This window comes from Colletotrichum navitas (genome assembly GCF_030913465.1).
Source record: "Colletotrichum navitas strain CBS 125086 chromosome Unknown LY79scaffold_130, whole genome shotgun sequence".
Taxonomy (NCBI): domain Eukaryota; kingdom Fungi; phylum Ascomycota; class Sordariomycetes; order Glomerellales; family Glomerellaceae; genus Colletotrichum; species Colletotrichum navitas.
In genome coordinates this window covers 22,847-43,027 of record NW_026850676.1, presented here as the reverse complement: position 1 = coordinate 43,027, position 20,181 = coordinate 22,847, and the positions used below count along the sequence as shown (strand labels likewise).

Sequence of the window (20,181 nt, the reverse complement as noted above, 5' to 3'; positions counted from 1 at the left end):
GGATTGTTTCCGTGGCCTCGATCTAGTCTTGACAGCTTCGTTATGGACCGAGTGTTGCAGTCAGATCAACATTCTCAGAATAGCTACCTCGTTGCTTTGAAATACATATAGATGGGCCTCGGGTCACACTTTGTCATCTGTATCCCTAGCATCAAGGATATCTTCCACTTGCCAACAAAGTTTGTTCATCTTTAATCTTTTCGACCGCAGTCTCTGCTCATTATGCTCACAGCCAACCCTTCCACCTTTGCGGCGATTGTCAACCCCAACAACCTGAACTGTGTCAGGTCTTCTGTGGCTTCCTAGGACGCACACTATTGGGGTTGAGCAGCGGCCTATTTTGGGCGGTGCTGGCACTTATGTCACCTAAGGGAATCCGAACCCAGAACCCCGTGCCCTCTACAGTTCTTCTTGCTCTGTCGTCTATTGTGGCGCTCAAGTAAGACGATACTGTAAGTGACAGCTGATGATATTTGCCCCTTTTCTTGTCTCCCGCGCAGACTGATTAGCGCATGCGTCTGCTGACACTTATGACGTTTCAAGACCAATGTTTTCGCTGTCACTGCCGAGAACCAGTGGGTGGCCCTAGTTAGTCCGTTTGTTGAGCCCGTGTCGCTGGAGATGGCCGAGCACTGGCTACATTGCAGGCTACACCAACAGTACTAACGCCTAGATATACTTTCAAAAGTAAGAGACGCCCCTCTTGCAAGATCTCTTCTTCAAATTATTTCCCTATAATTATTATTGCTAAGAACTGCTTGTCTAACAATAAGCAATACTGACGAACAGGGCCAGGCTGTCATTAGCTGGAGCGATGTCTCTGACGCCAAGTCCAACAACGACACGCTCCCCACCAAAGACATCAAGCCCAACACTTGGTTGAGTTCCTTTTAGGATAGCAAGAACTCTTGGGTACTCTTCCAACAGAATGGAGGCCGTGTGGTCGCATACGACACCAAAAATATGCAACAGGGTGAGTATTAACCATCTGACTTGCTCCTGATGGTTTCCATTATCTGCTTCTAGCTCCTCTTTCTTCTCCTCCTCCTCTTCCTTTCTACAATTGTTACGCCCTCACCAAACTAATACGGTGAAATCATCGTCAGAGTCGCCTGTCAACTACGACTCCAAGACCTTCATCGATCTCAGTCCCATTGGTAGCACTTTTGTCCCCGCAGCAGAACTCGACACTGGCAATGTCACAGACTTCAACCCTCACGCCTTGGGCCGAGTTTTTGTTTACTGGATCAACAACATCAACAGCAAGCTCACGCTGTACCGCGCCCACGCGGACATCGAGTCCAGTTCGCCCACCACAAAGTTCAGCGAAGCCGTCCAGGTGACCTCACAGCCAATCATCATGCAAAAGGACGCGCAGATCGCCATCATCACCGATGCCAAGGCCCTTGCCAACCGCGTCTTTGTCGCCAAGTCTGGCGACAAGGATAAGTGGGCTGCACACGTTGGCCCTCGAAAAGGAATCGTACGGAATTCATAGCCTTTCCTTGTCTCTCGCAAAAAGCTGTCATAAGTTTGTCAAGCTTGGTAGAGCGCTTGATCTTGAAGAAGACTTCGTTGTTGTTGTTGTCGGTGACCTTGATGTTCAAGTGTTCGACTGCAGGCGTAGCGTCTTGGCCACCGGCTGTCTCGGACAAGTTCTTCTACCCCAAGAAGAAGACTGGCGATAAATGACCAGGTGGCGAGGCAAAGCAGGCGGAAAGGAACAGGATAGAGGATGTGCCAAAGGCCGAGGTTGCGGCACGTAGTGTGGGAGAGACAGAGGTCGAAGTCGAGGTTGTGATTCCTGCTGGATCAATCCATGGGGATGTCAAAGTCTGGCTCAATCTCAGAGCCAAGTTATAGAGACTACTTCCCCATGCGATGAATTTACACAGTTACTACAAAAGATCTGAGATTTCAAGCCAGTACTCTGCTAGGGACTACAGGACTGTGTGTAGCCCCATGGGGGGAGCAAAGCGCAGAGCTCTCGAGCCCTGCCTCTGCTTCCTTCTTGACCTCTCTCTGCGTGATTTTGTTGTCTCTCTCTTTGCGTGAACTTGTTCGTGAGGCTTTCTTCAATGATGACAGAGGTGAATGATCATCTTTGTCTCCAGCGGCCCTGTCGGTGTTTTGCCTGCCTCCTTTTACACTTATCTAGTCTCTTTCAAGTATAACCCCTGAGTAAATACTACACCGCATGATCATAGACATGGCCAAAAAGCCTAGATTTGGTACTAATCCAGATTTTATTGACTTCTTATATAAGAGTGAACTGGCCAATCCCCAAAGCCAGTTCCGGTTTTGAACTAATCAGCTGCCGAAGCCCACCCTGTGAAGTTTCAAAGCTGCGCTTTGCTCAATAAAGTCCAATAGAGTCGACGAACAATAGGCATATGATATACGTACAATTTATACTAGCTAGCGTCGGTGCTATCCATATCTTATCATGCGTGAACCATGGCGGTCAGGACAAGAGGCCTATCATGCTGTGCCCGTTCCTAGTCAACGGAGGCCGAAAGGAGGGCCTACCGGTGATTGAAACCACAATCTGGCGGATCGAGCAGCATTACAAGTGCTACGGGCAAAACAGCCACCTTCTCTTTGACGCCTTCATCGTCACCCGCTAGGACGCACCGCACTGGCCCACGGGCAACACGATGATTGATTAGACCCGGGACACAGGCGATAGGGAATCGAAGCAGACACTTAAGGGTCTCTTTAGAGTAGGGCTCTTCAATCAGCCCCGTCGGTCATTCAAGTTGCTCAATATTCGGCTCAGCCATCGTTGGCTCCTCGGCCGGCCTCTTCAGACACGACTTAGACGACTGATGGACGACAAATGGCAGTATATGGGGTCTCTGAAGAAGTTGCTCGAGAGCAGCACCAAGCACGGAAACCCGATCCAGAACCTATCCCCAGGCCAGGCCGAGAACGTACCTTGGCCTGCCATGTACTGCATCGCCGTCGACAACAAGTTTCGCATTTAAACCCAATCACACGGAGAAGGACATGTTAAGCGTTGCCCTCACCATTGTCTGGAACGATGCAAAGACGGCTACACACCTCCTCGTCCTCAAACCCCGCCCAGAATTTCTGCTATTTCTTGCCTTAGAACATCGCCGCGTCAGCCGGTCAGGAATATAGACATCCACATAGGTCCGTCCCTCATTCATGGCTAATCGCCCATGAGAGTTCTATTGCTAACGTGGAGATAAACAATAATAATACAGGGAGGTACTCTTCATCTTGGACGCCTGGTTCACCTGGACACAGCACAGGTTCAAGGGTTGGGAAAGCCTGCCCTTTTTTTCGTGTCAGTGGCCAGCCTACCTGGTGATGAAAGATTCTGAAAATTCTATCCAGAAGCGTTTCAGCATCAGCATGCTTGACAATGAGCACCCGAACCATTTGGTTAGCTGGATATATGCGCTCAGGGATGAAGTTCATAAGATAAGAAACGATGAACACCGGCCGTGGAGCCCCAAATTCCCTCTGAACAAGATACGAACTTGGGGTTGTTACTTTAACAGCAGAGGGGAAGAGAGGCATGCGACGAAGAGATCCGCCAAGAAGTTTGTCGTATGACCGTGGACATCATGCGAAGGGCGACTGGGACTATGACGGCTGAGTCTAAATCAACGGCCGCAACTTTTTGAACTATGACCCTGGCTTACTAACAACTGGGGCTACATCAAGTCGATGGTTTTATTGCATGGCCACCACCACCAGAAAGGGCCGTGGTTTGGGGTGGAAGATGTGTCTGACTCAAATGTCGACTCCTTGGATGAAGACGATGAAGACTGGGTCCCAATCGCCAGTTCTGGCCAGCCAAAGACTGTCAAATGGATAGCTCCTAGGCCGATAGAGCCCCTCTCAAAAGCACCAGTTATCTTGAGGCGTCCTATCTCGCCAAAAAATGCGCAGCCCGCAGTCTACATTGCGTCAGAGACCATTACTGGATCCTCACGGTTCCCTCTGGAAGCAAAGCTTGTGCCACTTAACATGGAGAACTGGCCATTTGGCCTGATTGACACGCTGCATCTTTGAGTGTTCAGTCTGGCCGAGGAGCCTACTATCGACAAGCCAGTCCCCTTTGCTCCCGACGATGAGTGGTTTCCACTGGTTCAGCCGGTTCTTTACCTGGAATGAAGGGAAGAGCTGCGAATCCCTACTAGGAATTGCCATGTCTATGACAGCTAACAAGTGGGAGATGCAAAAGATGACGGGACTGACCTTTTCTATCACTGTGCTATTTGTCGATGAGCGAACTTTGGTCTTTGCTGAGTACACATTCTCCTGGGCCAGTGGCACAGAGACTCTGGTATCGTTGGCCTCCCTGGCTAACATGCTCATCAATCGGCGTGCCGTTGTCTTTGGACTTAACAAGCTTGCCGATGCCTTTAGTGCCACGCTACAAGACATGACCGAGGTTGTTGGCGTCGACATGAACAAGTTCCCTGTGCTCAAGCTTATTACAAATAACGGCAACCTGCTAATTGTGCTGGACACGGATAAAGACTTTTGCAACGCGCCGTAGTACAGGCCTGGCATGGAGTACGTTACCCATCTCCGCCTGCAGTTTCACCATGAGACCACGGGATTGTAGAGTTGGCTTTCTGTCATCTTAGACAGGATTAAGGTCAACAAGATACTTTTAACCACGCGTAAAAAGGCCACGTACGGACTTGGTGCCAAAGCGGACGTCATCCAGTCTACCGGAAGCGTTGTTTGTCTCTGCGCTATATTGATTCCTACTAGCAACCTCTGATTCGAAACATGCATCAGCCTCACGGAGCAAAATCTTGCCGTGACCATGAACGTCAAGAGGTTGGAAATCCTAACAGAGCTGCGAGCTATGAGTGGAGTTGGTGCTGTAGCTAGACGGGAATGGGAGAATTACTGGAGTTAGTGTTTATCTACATTAAGGCCTGTGTCAAGATTGGCAAGTCTGCTGTCAAAGCACTTGAGAAGTCGATTGTGTTTCTGTTCACCTTTGGCTGGTTAAAGACAACTGGAATCTAGTTACGCGGCAAGCTCTGGACTGGCGAGATGAAGCTTTACAATTTGAATACAGTTTCCTTCCACTGACGCGTCTTATTACAGAATACGACCGCGCTCTTCCATAGTTCGAGGATTACCACATCATTGAGCCGCTGGCTCCCGTCAAATCCGACTGTCAGCTGCGCACCATCAACCTCGGGCGTCTGATATCATCTGAAGAGGGCAAGTTTGCCAACATACCGGCCGGAATACCAAGAAGCGAAATCGGCCTCTCGAAAGAACAGATCTGGTTCAAGGTGCAAGTCAATGCCCTGTGCCTGATTATGATCCGGCCAGCAAGTCGCAGCCTCCCCCTATTGCGCTCGAAAACCTTGAGATTGATGCGTCGTATGCTTGAGGCACCAAATTTACGTCTTCGGCTTGCCATTGCCGTTAAGCTCTATCTGTTGACATGCCGACTTTTAATGCAACCTTTCCAGTCCATGGAGCAGCTCTTCCTGCTCTGAGTGCAAGACACGACCCCTGTCAAACAAGGTGGCTTGGTAAATCCGGTTATCCCGTGCAAGGAGTTCACGAACCTGAGAATATGTCCAACTAGATGCGCCAGGTTGGTAGAAGACGACTTCCTTCTTTTCAAGCCTACTAAGAAGCCTAGTGAGAAAGCGGATGCAAAGTCAAGGGACGACAAGAAATCAGAGACAGTCATTACAGTAGCATTCTACCTGGTCGTGGTACGGAAGAACGACATAAAGTCTGAGGTTGGCTTGGACTACGTCTTTGGTAAAAAGAAGAAGACTAAGAGTAGAAATTGCTCCTTAACCCAAAGGACTACAGATATAGCCCCACCGACAAGGAAATAGATTAGGAGGATACTCTGGATCCTTGGAGTTCTGAAAAGGGCACTAAGGCGCCTTTCTGGTAGAAAATAAGGCCCTTTTCTATTGAGAATATTGGTCAGTGGTATAAGGAGAACAAACTGGGTATTACACTTGATGCGACATTGCTTATTGGGCCTGTCGGCTTATCATTTATCGGCCTCTCTATCGGTGTTCCGTTTAATAATAAGAACAGCCTGAGTGACCTACTTGCTCCTAAGGATGTTGCATGAGGAGTGGAAGATATGGTGGTATTATTGCACAGGCCACCGCTTACAGTCGGTGGAGGCTTGATACACGACACATCCGATCCTGACGTTGACAAGTATGTTGGCACGCTTATTGTGGGGTTTAAACATTGGACGTTCCAGGCCATGGGCGGCAGGCGTTCGCATCACGGCATTCTAATTGATTGCTGCTAACATCGTGCTTGTTCTTCAGTTTGGAGGTTAGTTGACGCTCATTGGGCTGTATGGCGTAGCCACATGCGACGTCCTAGCGCTAAGGGCACCGTTCAAGTTTGCCCAAGTTGAGCTGGGCTTTGTCTGCACCTTTGACGTGGACTATATATATATATATATATATATGTGTGTGTTTCTTCAAGGTCAAGGCTCAGCTATCACCGCCATCATTCGTTTGGGCGCTGGCGTGCCCTTTGGCCGGTGGGCTTGCGTTGCATGCTTGGTTCAAGGGCAATTCGAAGCATGACATTGCGGCTGAAGAAAAGACCTGGCTGCTCGAGCTGAGCGGTTTCCACAGTTGGTTATGCCGGTTACCTTGGATACTGGAGAATGAGGCAAAAGCGAAGATAACTACCATGATGGCCGGCCCTTCTTGGAACTATCCTCTGTAAATCGCGACTTATCTTCCATAGAATTCCCTCTACCTTGTCGCAACAAGGGGTTACTGCAATAGGCTAGGGAGGAACAAAAATACCATCACCGACAACGTAAATGACACGGCTATGTATAGCAAAATGCTATCAGCCAGCGCACCACTCGCTCATCGTCCACAATGGCGCCGCCTACGCCGGAACAAGTCCGCTTTCCTCCTGCTCATTCTCAGGCACTCTTAGGGAGAACTCTAAAGTAGCTGAGGAGGAACGCTGATACGCCAACGAAACTAGCATCTTGCTGGCTACGTCGACGATTTGCATCGTCTACCTCCACGCCTATCTCGCTGACGTCAGGGGACAACAAAAAGGGTCAGAGGTGTCAGATGACAACGGCATGGTCAACCTCACGCCCCTCAGCCGGTTGTCAGCCAACCCATGTTGGTCTCGCAGATGGACAGGCTGGAATGGCACGTTGATGAAGGCGGGCCAGTTGTGTGGCTATTCCTGCTTCAATATCAAGATGAGGACGAGATTGAGATTGTTAAGCAGCATGTTCTGCTCCTTCATGGCTTCTTTGGAGCTGGAGTACTGGATGATGAACTGCACGACAAAGTTGCGGATACCTGAGTTGGTCAGTTGGGTGATAAGGACGCGGGGTGGTGAGTTGATGGGCAAACATCGACACTGGTCTCTCGGGAGGACGTTCCATCTCGTCATGATCACATTGCCGAGCACCTCTAGACTCCTTAAGCCGACCCCAGGCGGTCCTGCTGACGACTATGTATCCGCTAGCCTAAAGCTGCTGTCGAGTCAGTTCATGGCATCCCGGGTTCTCAAAAATGCTGCCGTCTAAGAACAGTGGCCTGCCTGCTTAACAGGGGCAAAATAATGTTCTTGTCTAAGAGAAGGCAAGATAGACCAGTAGTAGGGCATCAGTTTCAACGAGATAATGTATTGAGGCAAAGACGCTCGCTTCGTTCAATGACTACGTCAAGACCAGGGCTACTAGGAGAACCGTCAACGTCAACAGACACATTGTAGCAGTCGCAGTGGTTGTAGGGGGGACTAAGCGAGGGAGGTTAGGCAAATAAACAAAGTGTTAGGCCCAAGCCAGAGGAGAGGCAGGAATCAGGATTAGCGTCAGCATTATGGGCGCGCATAGGCGGCAGGATATTACAGACAGACTGCGCTCACCATCAAGCAAGTCATGAGCAGACAAGCACAGGCCAACAGTGTGATGGAAAAGACTGCTATGACAGAAGTGGTATCAAACGTTGGCCGAGGTTTGCATGCTTAAGCACACCTACGATAGAGCCATGTTGCCGGATGTGCTGGGCAAGGTGCTGACTGGGTAGGCCGAGGTTGAGGTCGGGGCTGCAGCGGGGCGTGCCTTTTGGGACGGTGGACCGAGGGTTAAGGATAGTGTAGTAGAGTGATTTACTTGTTTACAGGGCTTGTGGATGACGGATTCGAGGTGTAACAGGGTCTCTATAGTGTCGGCATGGATCGCTAGGCGGCGTGAAGAAGCCGGCCATGATTCTGATGGCCACGAGAAGCAGCGGTCTAGATGGAAATGAAGGGTTAGCATGATGGCATGAATTAACAGGTGATTAGGTAAGGGCCGCATTCTAACGCACAACAGATCTGAGGCATTCGATTTTGAAGAACCAGGTGTGCAGGTGGAAGTCGAGGAATTCGAATGGGCCTGGCCATATTCAAGCCAGGCACGAACTGGGTTCATCGCGAAGAGGACATGTTGCACAAGCTAAAATGGCCTCACAAAGCGGCCGCATTCCAAAGGCAAGACTCAGCTAAACCGGGGCAGCCTCCAATTGTCAGTGGATCGTATAAATAAGCAGATGTGTCCGTCAAGATTATTAAAAAGGTCGGGCGGGTCGGGGGAAGTCCTCGCCAGGCTATGTATTGCCTTGTGCTTGTGGTTGGCGCCGTCGTTGTTGGTTCAATGATGCAGTCGAGGGGTTCGGAAGCCACAAGGAAAGCGGTTGTCGGGATTAGGATCAAGTGGGATTGCGTCATAAGGACTAATGATGAGGGGTGCTGAGGTTGTCTGCCAGACAACCTCGACAGACAACCTCGATGAGGGAAAGAGTGGGGGACAGAACGGCCCGTGCAGCACGGCAGTGGAACTAACTGTCCCCACCTGCCCACTGCTGGCCCCGCGTGGATGTGGCCCCGCGTGGATGTGGCCCCGCGTGGATGTGGCTGAAGAGGGAGGGAGGATTGTGACAAGGAGAAGACAGCGACCGACTCTCGTTGTCAAACTGGCACATGTCCCCCAAAGCAGTACCTCCGATGTGATAATAACCTAGTAACCTGGCCGGTCCTGATGTGAGCTCGGTTTGCGTTCGTCTGTAGTAGATGCCTCAAGAGTTAGACACAAAGGTCTGGCAGCAGCTGGATCAAATGGAGGGCAGAGGGCAAGACGCTAAATTTCATTGCCCATGACTAACAGTCGGTAATTGAGTCGGGTTCGAGATGCTCGCGAGGAAGGGAAGCAAGCGGAGGCTTGCTTGCCACGCAGCCAGCTTTATGCATCATTGTATTCGCGAGACTCTGGGGCATCGCGACATGGTCATGGAACGGTCAAGTTGCCGAGTGGGAATGTTTGTTTGCGTTGGAGAAAAATCAGGATGATGACGACGACGACAGCGACGAAGACGACGACAGTGCTGATGATGCTGATGCTGATGCTGATGATGATGCTGATGATGATGCTGATGATAATGATGATGGGTGGATGGAGGTGGATAGAGGTGGATGGCGATGCTGATGATGATGGGTGGATGGTGGATGGAGGGTCAAGAAGTGAGTAACACCAATGGAAGGCAGACGCTGCTGGAGTCGTTCGTTGTCAAGGCGGCACCTGCTAATCAGACAGGAAGTCTGAGGTTGAGCCACATGTGGCACCACCACAGAAGTCTGAGGCTGAGCTACACAGCACCAACACTGCTGCTAAGCCGCCGCCAAATGTGGCTGGGCCCACCCAATCTCTGGGGGGCCACCACAACGCGGTCGCCCATACCCTTGCCGTCGCCGTCAATCAATTGAAGCTATTCACAACTGTCGCCCACAATGAATATCACTTACAACCAATCACTCAGTTCTAGGTCTTTGGTAACTTTATGGCAATGGCTGGTCCGACTAATAATTAGTAGCTTGTTTACTGTAAATACAGGCAAGGCCGGTGTTGAGACTGTTTGCCAAGGTTGTAGTCCCTCAACCGCGGCCTCAGCTCTCTGTTTGTCCATGAGCGCCTAGGTACTGATCAAACCAGGTCGCGGTCAATTTCCCGAGCGGACCATCTCACACTTTAACACACGATGAAATCGTCCTTTTTTCCATCCTCCATCCGGATATCCTGTAGTGTTGCAGAATCATCACTGGTCTGCTCCAGGCCCAACAATTGTTTCCTGTTCTTGCTGCATCCTTCCCAAATGCTCCTCCACCGCCTTCTTGAATAGCGCCAGCATGGTCTCCTCGCTTTCCATCAGCCTTTGCGACTTGGTAGTCAGACTCTCGATCTGGCGCGAGGCTTTTCGTTTCCTGGAGACAGCCGCTTTGAGGTCTCGTTCCAAATCCCCAAGACCTCTGGCGCTTTCGTCCTCGCTAGATCCCTTGTCGGGATCCTCTACGTCTTCTTCCATGATTGAACTGACGCGAGCATCGATCTGCATCTTGTATTTGTGCATTGCGGAGGTCCCCGAGTTGGCCACCTCCTCCCACTGCGACTTCTTGGCGGCACAATCGTCCTGAACTTCGGCCAGCTTCGACTTGGCAACTGAAAGTCTCTGAGCTATCTCGTTCATCTGGGCATCATTCATGTCTGTCGGTGGCTCTTGGGGAGACTCTGTGACGTTCGAAGCACCTGATGATACTTGTGAACCCATGCCGATGTTGTCAGAGACGCCGAAAGATCCAGGGTCGTCTTGTTCGTTGTCTCGCTCCTCGCTTTCGCTGTCCAGAGAGTCCTCGAAATATCCAGAGTCGTCGTGCTGTGTTTTATCCTGACAACGTCCTGTCTTGCTGGTTTCTCTTTGCTCGCCGGGTCGTTCTTGTCCTTGTTCGGCTTGCTGCATCTCGAATTGACGATCCTCCTCGACTCGATGTTGTCTCACAACTCGACGCTGGTTGCGATTGTCTTGCTTGTCTTGGTCGTCCCGTGTCTCGAGTTCCCGAATCGTGACTCGGTCTAGAGGAAGAAGGGAGGGAGGGATCAGCCGACAAAAGTCCCCAGTGGAGGCAATAGGGAGGGGGTTGGTGATGCGACAAACCAGTTAGAGCGCAACAGGCGAGCTCGAATTCCCGGGGACCAAACGGCTTTTCCAGGTGGTGTTTCTGCTTTCCCAAAGGTTGCTGCGCACGAACGCGGCAGAGCTCGACGAAGAATTGACGAGCCGAAATTTCCAAACCTGCAGGAAGAAGCCTCCAACAACGCTGGGACTGGACTGATGCACCGAACCACAGGTAAAGCTCCCAGATCCCGTCGAGACCGAGGCGCTTGGCTGCGGACCTCCTTCGACTGACCTCACGGGAACCCGAGTCTTCGACTTGACGCCACCGTGTCGCAAAAGCAGCGCGCACGATAGTGAGGAGGTTGTGATTGCCAAAGGCCTGCGTTATCCAATCGGCAAAGGGCGTCGTGATACCAGAGGCAATAAACGCGGTGCGGATGTTGTCCCAGTGGGCAGCAAGCACTGTGTCAGACTGAGAGATCGCTTGCGAGGCGGATACAACGGCGACGTGAAGGGTGCTGGTGATGATATTTCTGGACTCGGACGAGGGGTTATCTGGTGCAGGTCGAGCAGCTTGAGACCGCAATGAACGCGAAGTGAGCTGGTGAGAGGTTGAGTTGGCTCCTGGTCTTTGCATTTCGTGCTCAGGGACACAAAGAGAAAGAAAAAAAAAAGGAAAAGAAAAAAGGACAAAACAAGGCGGGTGGAAGTAAAAGGTGGCAGACAGAGAGACAGACTGGCTGGAAGCCAAACAAGAGGGATGTTGATTTGAAGAGATAAAATAATAGTCTTCCACCTGGATGGATAGCAACAAACGGCAGGCGCAAGAGCTGCAGTGTAAGCCGGAGTTTCCTCCGGTGGGGCAGCTCTGGGGTGGTGGGGTCGCCTACCAAGGCTGGCCTGCCTTATGTAATCAGCTGCAGAAATGTACCACAATTTGTGGTACATTTGGGCTGTCGCCTTACCTAAGCCATCCCACCCAGGTCAAGGTGCGTACATTGTACGTACTCAGAACGCGTTCTTGGTGAGTGATGTGTTCTCATTTTGTGGGTCTATCTAAGCTGATTGGCGAGCTTAATTGACTGCGCCACACGTACCACACAGGGGGGCTTGTTTACGCCAGTGCGCTCCCAGCGTGTAATGGCACAGGCGACATGCATGACGAGTGGGGGAAAACGTGAAGCTATCGCCAGATTTGATTTTAGGTAGAGAACACTTTTACAGTCGCGCCACGGCGGAGTGGACTTGGCTCCTTTATTTCCCCTGTGATGAGAGCTTCTGTCCTTTTTAGGGCTTAAGGTTAGGATAATAATGTCGCCAGGTTAAGAGAAGCAGGAGATAAAGGCAATAGCATAGATCCCTTTTATTAATTAAGGGCGTAATCAATGACTGCGGTAAGAACTAAAATATGCAATAAGAATTTTAAATATATAATAACACTAGCCATAAGTACCCTCTAAACTTAAATTATATTACACTAGGCCTAAAACAGGAGAGTATATTATAATTATAGTTCTAGATTATAGAACCTTATATTATTATATATTAGCTATATACCTTAGTAAAAAGAGACTTTATATAGTATAAATTATTAATTATTTTTTATTTTTTTATATAAATTCTTATTATATTTAAAATTATATTAATATTATTATAGTTATTATTATACTTTAAAAACTACTTTTTTACTACTTATTATTATAATTAATTACTATAAATAATTTATTATAAAATTTAACTATTTTATTATAGTAACTATATCTAGTACTATTATAGTAAGATATTAAGCTAGTAAAAATAAAGATAAAAGAGAGGTTATTAATAATAGTAGTACTATAATTATATACTAAATATATTAAAAGCTTCTCTTTAGTTTAAACTACTATTTTTTATACTTTTTTTATCTTAGTAAATAGTAATTTTAAGTATTATTAAGATAGCTTATAAATAATATACCTTTATAGTTATTTTAAAACCTTTTTATTAAGTAAAAAGTACTTATTTATTTATTTATTTTATTTTATAGTAGTAATCTTAGTTAATAGGCTATTACTTACTTTTTTTATATTAGTTAATTAACTATATCCTTAGTCTAAAATAAAGTTTTATTATACTTTATAAAGCTTTATAAAGTATATATTATTCTTTATAAAGAAGCTAAAGTCTTAAGAGAAATTAAAGGTAATAAAAAACTAAGTAAATACTTTACTAGTTATATTAGAGTAGTTAATAGTATACTTATTAGTATATATATTTCTACTACTACTTAAAGAAAATAATATAGTTAAAAAAAATAGTTTTTTAAAATATTTTTACTACTATTTATTTTAATAGTAGCTTTTTATTTATACTTACTAAAGCTAAAAAGTTAATCTATAATACTAGTTTAATTAATTTTATAAATATTAAAGGGTTTAAAGTCCCTAAAGGCTAGTATTTCTTAGGGGATATAAGGTTTAGTGCCTAAAATAGTATTATTACTCCTTATTTAAAAACCTATTACTATTTATAAGATTTTAAGGATATAAATAAACTACTAGAAATAGCTTAAGAGTTATATAATCTTTAGTATAGTTATCTTTAAATAATTATTAAGTAAGTATTTAGTTACCTAAAATAAAAATAAAAAATAATTACTTATTTAGCCCTAAAGTATAGCTTTAATATATAAGTCTAAATTATTTATATAGTAATAGGCTTATATAACTTTTTATTTTACTATACTAAGGATAAAGAGTATAATAGTAATATAGAAAACTAGCCTAATATAAATAAAGTTAATAAAAAGGCTAATAAGTAGTATTTAAGTTAAAGTATAAAATAAATTTAAGAGAAGATAGCTAAAGTAATATAGGAATAGTAGTAAGTATAAGAGAAGTAAGAATTACTATAACTAATTACTATAATTTATAACTTCTTTTTTTAAATATCCTTTACTATCTCTTTAATAAAATTAAAGTTATAAGCTTATATAGCCTTATAAACTATATTAAAAACCTCTTACTAAGAGGTTAAGTATACCTTAATAGGTAACTAAAGCTAAAGATAAAGTAGTAAAACCTCCTATAGAGGCTTAAAAGCCTTTATTATTAAGTAACTAAATCCTATAGTTACCTCTAAGTTAAAAGTAACTTTATTTTATATCTTTATAAGACTAAGAAGAATCTTCTTTTAAGAAGATAAAACAAGAAAGCCTTAAACCTATATATATATTAGTAATTTATAGTAATTAGTTATAGTAATTAACTTATCTCTTTAACTAACTACTTAATAGTTAGCTTAAAGTCTTAAGTTAAGTAATAATATTAAATAGTATAAAGAAAACCTTTACTTTATTAACCTATAGTAAGGTAGTATTAAAAAGTAAGTTACTTAAAAAAATAATTAATTAGTAAAGTCTACTAGTTATAAAATTTTAATTTTACTTACTTCTTTTTTTAGTAAAAATAGAAGATAATTTTTAAGAGCTTATAGTCTCTAGAAGTAAAGATATTCTAATACTTAGTTAAGACTAACTAAAGAAAAGATTCCTTCTTTATAAAGATATCTATAGTAGTTAGTAGACTTTAACTAGGCTAAAGAAAGCCTACTTTAGAAGTAACTTTAAGGTAAATAAAAGGTTAAACCTTTAGATAATAAACCTTAGTAAAAAACTAGTTAAAAGCTATATACTAGTAGTTAGTTATATAGTAGTACTTTTAGTAAATAAGATCTTAGTTTTATTAGTAATTTATAGTAATCTTTTATAGTAATTACTTACTTTTTTATATTTAGTAATAAGTGCCTATATTTCTTACTAAATATTAATATTTTTAATAAAAAAAAAACTAACCTTAAAGTTATAGTAGTCTTTAAGATTAGCTAGCTTTTCTTTTATTTACTTTTCTAGGCTAAAAAAAAAATCTTTTTTTAGTTATTATTATTATTATTATTCTAAATAACTTAATTATTATTATTAACCTAGATAAAGGCTTAGCTTTTAAAAGAGGCCTAATAAAGGCTAAGTTATATAGTAATAATTCCTAGATAGTTATCTTTTATTTACTTATTTTTAAGGTTAAAAATAAGTATAAAATAAATAAAAAAAAGTTACTTACACTATAGTAGTAATATTATTAATTACCTTAGCCTTTATATTAGCCTTAACTAAAGCTATACTATTAATATATAGCTAAGACTTCTTAAGAGTAGCTAGCTTATAATTTTTCTAAGTAGTAAAGGACTTTTTAGCCCTCTTAAGCTTTTTTATTTTCTTTATTATTCTCTTAATATACTTATAAGCTTTTTTAGTATATATATTCTTAGAGTAGTTATTATTAGCCTTTTACTTTATACTAGCACTAGAGCCTAGTAAGTAGCCTAAAGAAATATTAGTTAGGTTACTATAATTAATTACTATAAATAGATATAAATAGACCTTATAAAGGCTAAAAAAAGACATCTTTAGTAGTAAGTAAAAAACTAAAAAAAAGTTAAAATACTTTTAGAATAAATAAAAGAATTAGTTTTTTACCTCTAAAAGGAATTTTTCAAAGTAGTTATTATTATTATTATTATTAAAGTAAAAAAAATAAAGTTAAAAAAAAAGTTAAAAATAAGTTAAAAATAATAAGTAAAGTAACTATAAATTACTTTATTTTTTATACCTTTTTTAACTATTAATTATACTTATTTTACTTATATTCTTTTACTTATTTTTACTTTTTTTTTAACTTTACTTTTTTTTTAATAATAATAATAATAATAATAATAACTACTATAAGTTATTTATTCTTTTATTATTATTTTCTTAATAATTACTAACTATCTAGACTTATTATAATACTAGTAGCCTAAGTTTTTTATAAGTGCCCTTTAAAAAAAGGTACTTAAAAGCCTTTTATAAAGAAAAATAGCACTAAAAAGTCCCCTACTACTAAAACCCTAGTAAAAAAACCCCTAGCTAAGAAGGCTACTAAAAAATTACCTAAGAAAGTTATAGCTATCTCTCTAAAAAAAAAACACTAGAAGGCTAATAGTAAGTACTTACTTAATTACTATAAGTAATTTATAAGGAGATTATAGCTAGAAGCTAATTCTAGAGGATAATATAGGTAAAAACGTAGGTATAAGTATATTATAAGACTTTAACTTAGCCTTCTAACTCTCTACTAAAGGAATCCCTTAATATCTATTAGCAAGGTGTTACTAACTAATTACTAAATAGTTAATCTATAGCATCTAGCCCTTAATACCTAAGGGACTATCTATATTCCTTATAATTACCTTCCTCTTCTAAAGGCTTAGCCTCTAAGCTAACCTATAGTCTCTAAGGTAATTACTAGTTATTTATTTATCTTATTACTTATTTTTATATTATTCTTACTTAATTATTATTAAAATATTACTATTTTCTTATTTAGCCTTATTTAGTCTACTTATTAGCTAGGTTTTAGCCTTACTAGTCTATTTATTTATTTAGCCTTATCTAGTCTACTTATAAGCTAGGTTTTAGCCTTACTAGTCTATTTATTTTATTAGTATACTCTTAGTAATTATTTACTATCTAAGAATACTTTATCTTTTATATACTTAATATATATTTTTAGGCCTATATATCCTTATTTACTTATATAGTTATTATACTTTATATATTTATAACCTTTTTAGCTTTTAATAGTTCTTTACTTATAGCTATAACTTACTAAACTATAGCTATAGGCTTTTTACTAGCCTAGGTTACTAAGTCCTTAGTAACTTATTAGTAATATCTTATAATATAGCCTTTTTAGCTATAAGTATTATATATTATAATTAACTAGTATTATATTAATTTATAACCTTTATATCTATAGTAAATATATTAATTTATCTTTAGCCTTTTAGCTAGAACTTCTAATACCTTAGCCTCTTTAGCTCTATAGGTCTTTAGCTTAGTAACTAGTTAATAACTAGCTAGTTCTTCCTAGAGTCTCTTAGCTACTATTACTATATCTCTTAGTCTACTAATCTTAACCTTTTACCTCTCTAGGCGTTTCTATAGCTACTCTTTAAAGTAAAAAAAATATATATATATATAAGGCTTAAAGTCTTTAAAAGATATACTTAACTAGTAATATATTACTAACTATTTACTAAAGAAGCCTATTAGTAACTAACTAGCCTTCTACTTACTTTTTAAAAGTAGCTTATAAAGCCTATGCTCTTATAGTGTTAAATTAATATATCCTTAGTAAATAAACACTAAAAAATTAGTCTATATAATAGGCTATAGTAGGCTTTACTAATATATCTACTACTTTTATTATAGTAAAGCTAATAAGTAAGTTATTAACTACTAGATATAGTAGCTATTAAAAGCTTCTTAAAGGGTATTACTATTCTTAATTACTATTAGCTAATTATCTATTATATAAAGAATAACTCTTCTTTAAGAGTCTTATAGAAGTAGGCTAGTAATTAGTTATATTATCTTAATAAGGTAACTAAGGATAATAATAGCACTAAAGACTTACTAACTATTTACTAAGTAGTTTCTACTAAAAGCTTTATTATCTAATTTAAGGCTTATAGTATTACTATATTTTACTTTACTTATTATTAGATAATTATAATAAAGTTAAAAGTAGTTAATATAGTTATTAGTAGTAAATTTTCTATTATATTAAATATAGGGGTTTAGTAACTACTTACTATATATCTAGTGCTTTTACTTATTATTATTATTCTAGATCCTAGGTATAGAATTAAAGTTAAAGAATTATAAGGAGATTATAGCTAGAAGCTAATTCTAGAGGATAATATAAGTAAAAACGTAGGTATAGGTGTATTATAAGACTTTAACTTAGCCTTTTAACTCTCTACTAAAGGAATCCCTTAATATTTATTAGCAAGGTGTTACTAACTAATTACTAAATAGTTAATCTATAGTATTTAGCCTTTAATACCTAGGGGACTATTTATATTCCTTATATAATTACTATAATACTAATTTACTTTTAGCTATTACTTTTTATAAAATCTATAAGTATTAGAAGTTAATTAACTTTTTAATAATAAAAGTACTCTTTTAATATCTTTATAAAAAGATTATATATAATATTTTTTAATAAAATAACTTTTACTTTTAAAAAGTAACTATTCTTATACTTTAAGAGGCTACTAAGACTTATTTTATAGTTATATTTAAAAATATATAATTACTATAATTAATTACTATAATAACTAACCTATATTTTTCTAGCTATTTAGTTAGCTACTATTTATACTAAGAGAGTTACTATTATAAAGAAAGATATAGACTATATTAAGTCTATTTTTTTTACTATAGAGCTAATAAGTAAAGACTAGTACTATTTTTAATTTTCTTTAAAGTTCTTTTAGTTACTTAGATAAAAGCTATTTAGTTCTAGTTTAAGTAGAGAAAAAGAAAAAACTAGCCTAACTACTATATAAAAGCTTACACTTAAGTAGTACTATAAAAGGCTTTAGAAAAAGAACTATAGTCTAATAGTTAAGGGAGATACTATAGGAGAAAACAAGAATACTACTTAAGAGATATTTTTATAAGTAGGCTAGTACTAAAGATTAATATAAATAATTACTATAAAGGATTACTATAAATAGAAAAATTCTATTACTAGTACTTAACGTTTTACTTATAAACCTCTATATAATATACCTTCTTTAACTTATTACTTAATAGTAAATTCTAATACTTTACTCTTAAAACTACTAGTTTTTTCTCCTTTATTATTAATTAGTTTAAAATAACTAAATAAATATTATAATTAAGATGTTTTTTAAACCTTATAAGGTCTTTTATTATCTTATTAACTTTAGCTTCTTCTTATAATAGTTACTTTTTTTTTTCTCTTATAGCTTTAACTTTAGTACCTCTTTTTTACTACTAAAGTATTTATTCTTAAGCTCTTATATTAATTTACTAATATAGGTATTAGCTTTAGTAGTAGTAAGTCTTTTTTTTAGTAACTTACTATTACTAATAAAGATATACTATTATTAACTTTATTTATTAGATTACTAGTTTTATAAAAATATAGGAGTACTAAGAAATAAAATAAATAACTATAATAATATATAAAAAGACTAACTTTCTTATATATTCTCTAAGTTATTATTATTATTTTTATTATCTTCTTTATCTTTATTTACCTTAGAGTTAGTCTTTTAGCTATATATAACCTTATTAACTAATAATATAGTACTACCTTTCTTAGTATTTATACCCTATATCTCTTTATATAGATCTAGTAGTCTTAACCCTTTTTTAAAAACCTACTTATACTTTAGATAAGTAATTAAGAAGTTCTTTTTTACCTTATTACTATAAGAGACCTTTTTACTGTCTTTATTAAATATATTACCTAACTTATAGGTAATAAATATCTAAATAAAAAACCTTTTTTTTTACTATTATACTTATTTTTTATTTATTTACTAGTTATAAGACTAGTAAATTAGCCCTTAATATTAATTTATACTATAAGATCTTTAAAGACTAGCTTTCTAGTAGTAGCTTTATTAATATTAAGGTTTTTATTATAGTATAAATTAAAAAGCTTCTCTATAAAGTAATAAGTAAGCTTTAAAGTTTAAATAATATAAAAATATATTAGTATTTATTAACTAAATAAATCTTTAAGAAAAAGTAATATACTACTTAAGAATTTATTATTAACTTTATTATATTCTTTATTATTATCTTTATTATAGACTTTAATAATATCTTAAGTAACCTCTTTATTAAGCTATTACTTTTTTATTAACTTTTTTTTAACTAATATAATAAGTTTTTTTATTTATTAGTAGTAAAGGCTAAAGTAATAAGTTAAATAATAATAAAGCTCTCTATATTAATAAAAAGCCTTTTTTTACTTTACTAGTTACTTATTATAAAAGTATAAGTAATTATAGTAATTATTTATAGTAATTTAATAAAAAATAATAATATAAATAAAAATAAAAGAAAATAAAGCTTATTTAGCCTAAAGAAAAAGGAAAGTAGTAAAGATAATAACCTCTATAGGGATAACAGTAATATATTACCTAATTTAAGCCTTAATAATATAGGAAACTCTACTTAATTTAACCTAAGGTATTTTTTTATTATGGTATAGCTGTTACTGCACTTATAACGTAGTCATTGATTAGGCTCTGAATCTGCGATGGGACACAACAGATCAATATGACCTTCCATAGGTAGTGATAGTAGTTA

At 39.0% G+C, this 20,181-nt stretch overlaps 4 protein-coding genes across 4 annotated transcripts; 1 reads left to right on the top strand and 3 right to left on the bottom strand.

Moving 5' to 3' along the window:
• Positions 1-1,448: 1,448 nt before the first annotated feature.
• LY79DRAFT_486242 (uncharacterized protein) lies at positions 1,449-1,661 on the bottom strand (the record flags this gene model as incomplete). Its single annotated transcript, XM_060553294.1, has 1 exon — positions 1,449-1,661. A coding segment is annotated over one exon (213 nt), but the record flags the coding sequence as incomplete, so codon positions are not given.
• Positions 1,662-4,183: 2,522 nt separating this feature from the next.
• On the top strand, positions 4,184-4,537 carry LY79DRAFT_674583 (uncharacterized protein; the record flags this gene model as incomplete). The annotated part of the gene is made up of 1 exon (XM_060564327.1): positions 4,184-4,537. The coding sequence occupies one exon, from the start codon at positions 4,184-4,186 to the stop codon at positions 4,535-4,537; it is 354 nt and encodes a 117-aa protein (XP_060407776.1).
• Positions 4,538-7,209: 2,672 nt separating this feature from the next.
• Positions 7,210-7,428, bottom strand: LY79DRAFT_674582 (uncharacterized protein; the record flags this gene model as incomplete). The annotated part of the gene is made up of 2 exons (XM_060564326.1): positions 7,210-7,334; positions 7,389-7,428. The coding sequence occupies 2 exons, from the start codon at positions 7,426-7,428 to the stop codon at positions 7,210-7,212; spliced, it is 165 nt and encodes a 54-aa protein (XP_060407775.1).
• A 2,438-nt stretch (positions 7,429-9,866) lies between these two features.
• LY79DRAFT_571675 (uncharacterized protein) lies at positions 9,867-11,722 on the bottom strand. Its single transcript, XM_060559275.1, has 2 exons — positions 11,004-11,722; positions 9,867-10,921 (listed from the first exon to the last, which is right to left on the bottom strand). The coding sequence occupies exons 1-2, from the start codon at positions 11,599-11,601 to the stop codon at positions 10,110-10,112; spliced, it is 1,410 nt and encodes a 469-aa protein (XP_060407774.1). The 5' UTR covers positions 11,602-11,722; the 3' UTR covers positions 9,867-10,109.
• Positions 11,723-20,181: the final 8,459 nt, after the last annotated feature.

Coding starts and splice junctions, on each gene's coding strand:
- LY79DRAFT_571675 (XM_060559275.1), bottom strand. CDS start 11,601: ATGCAAAGACCAGGAGCCAACTCAACCTCTCACCAGCTCACTTCGCGT. Junction 10,922..11,003: donor CGCCTGTTGCGCTCTAACTG/GTTTGTCGCATC, acceptor TTCTTCCTCTAG/ACCGAGTCACGATTCGGGAA.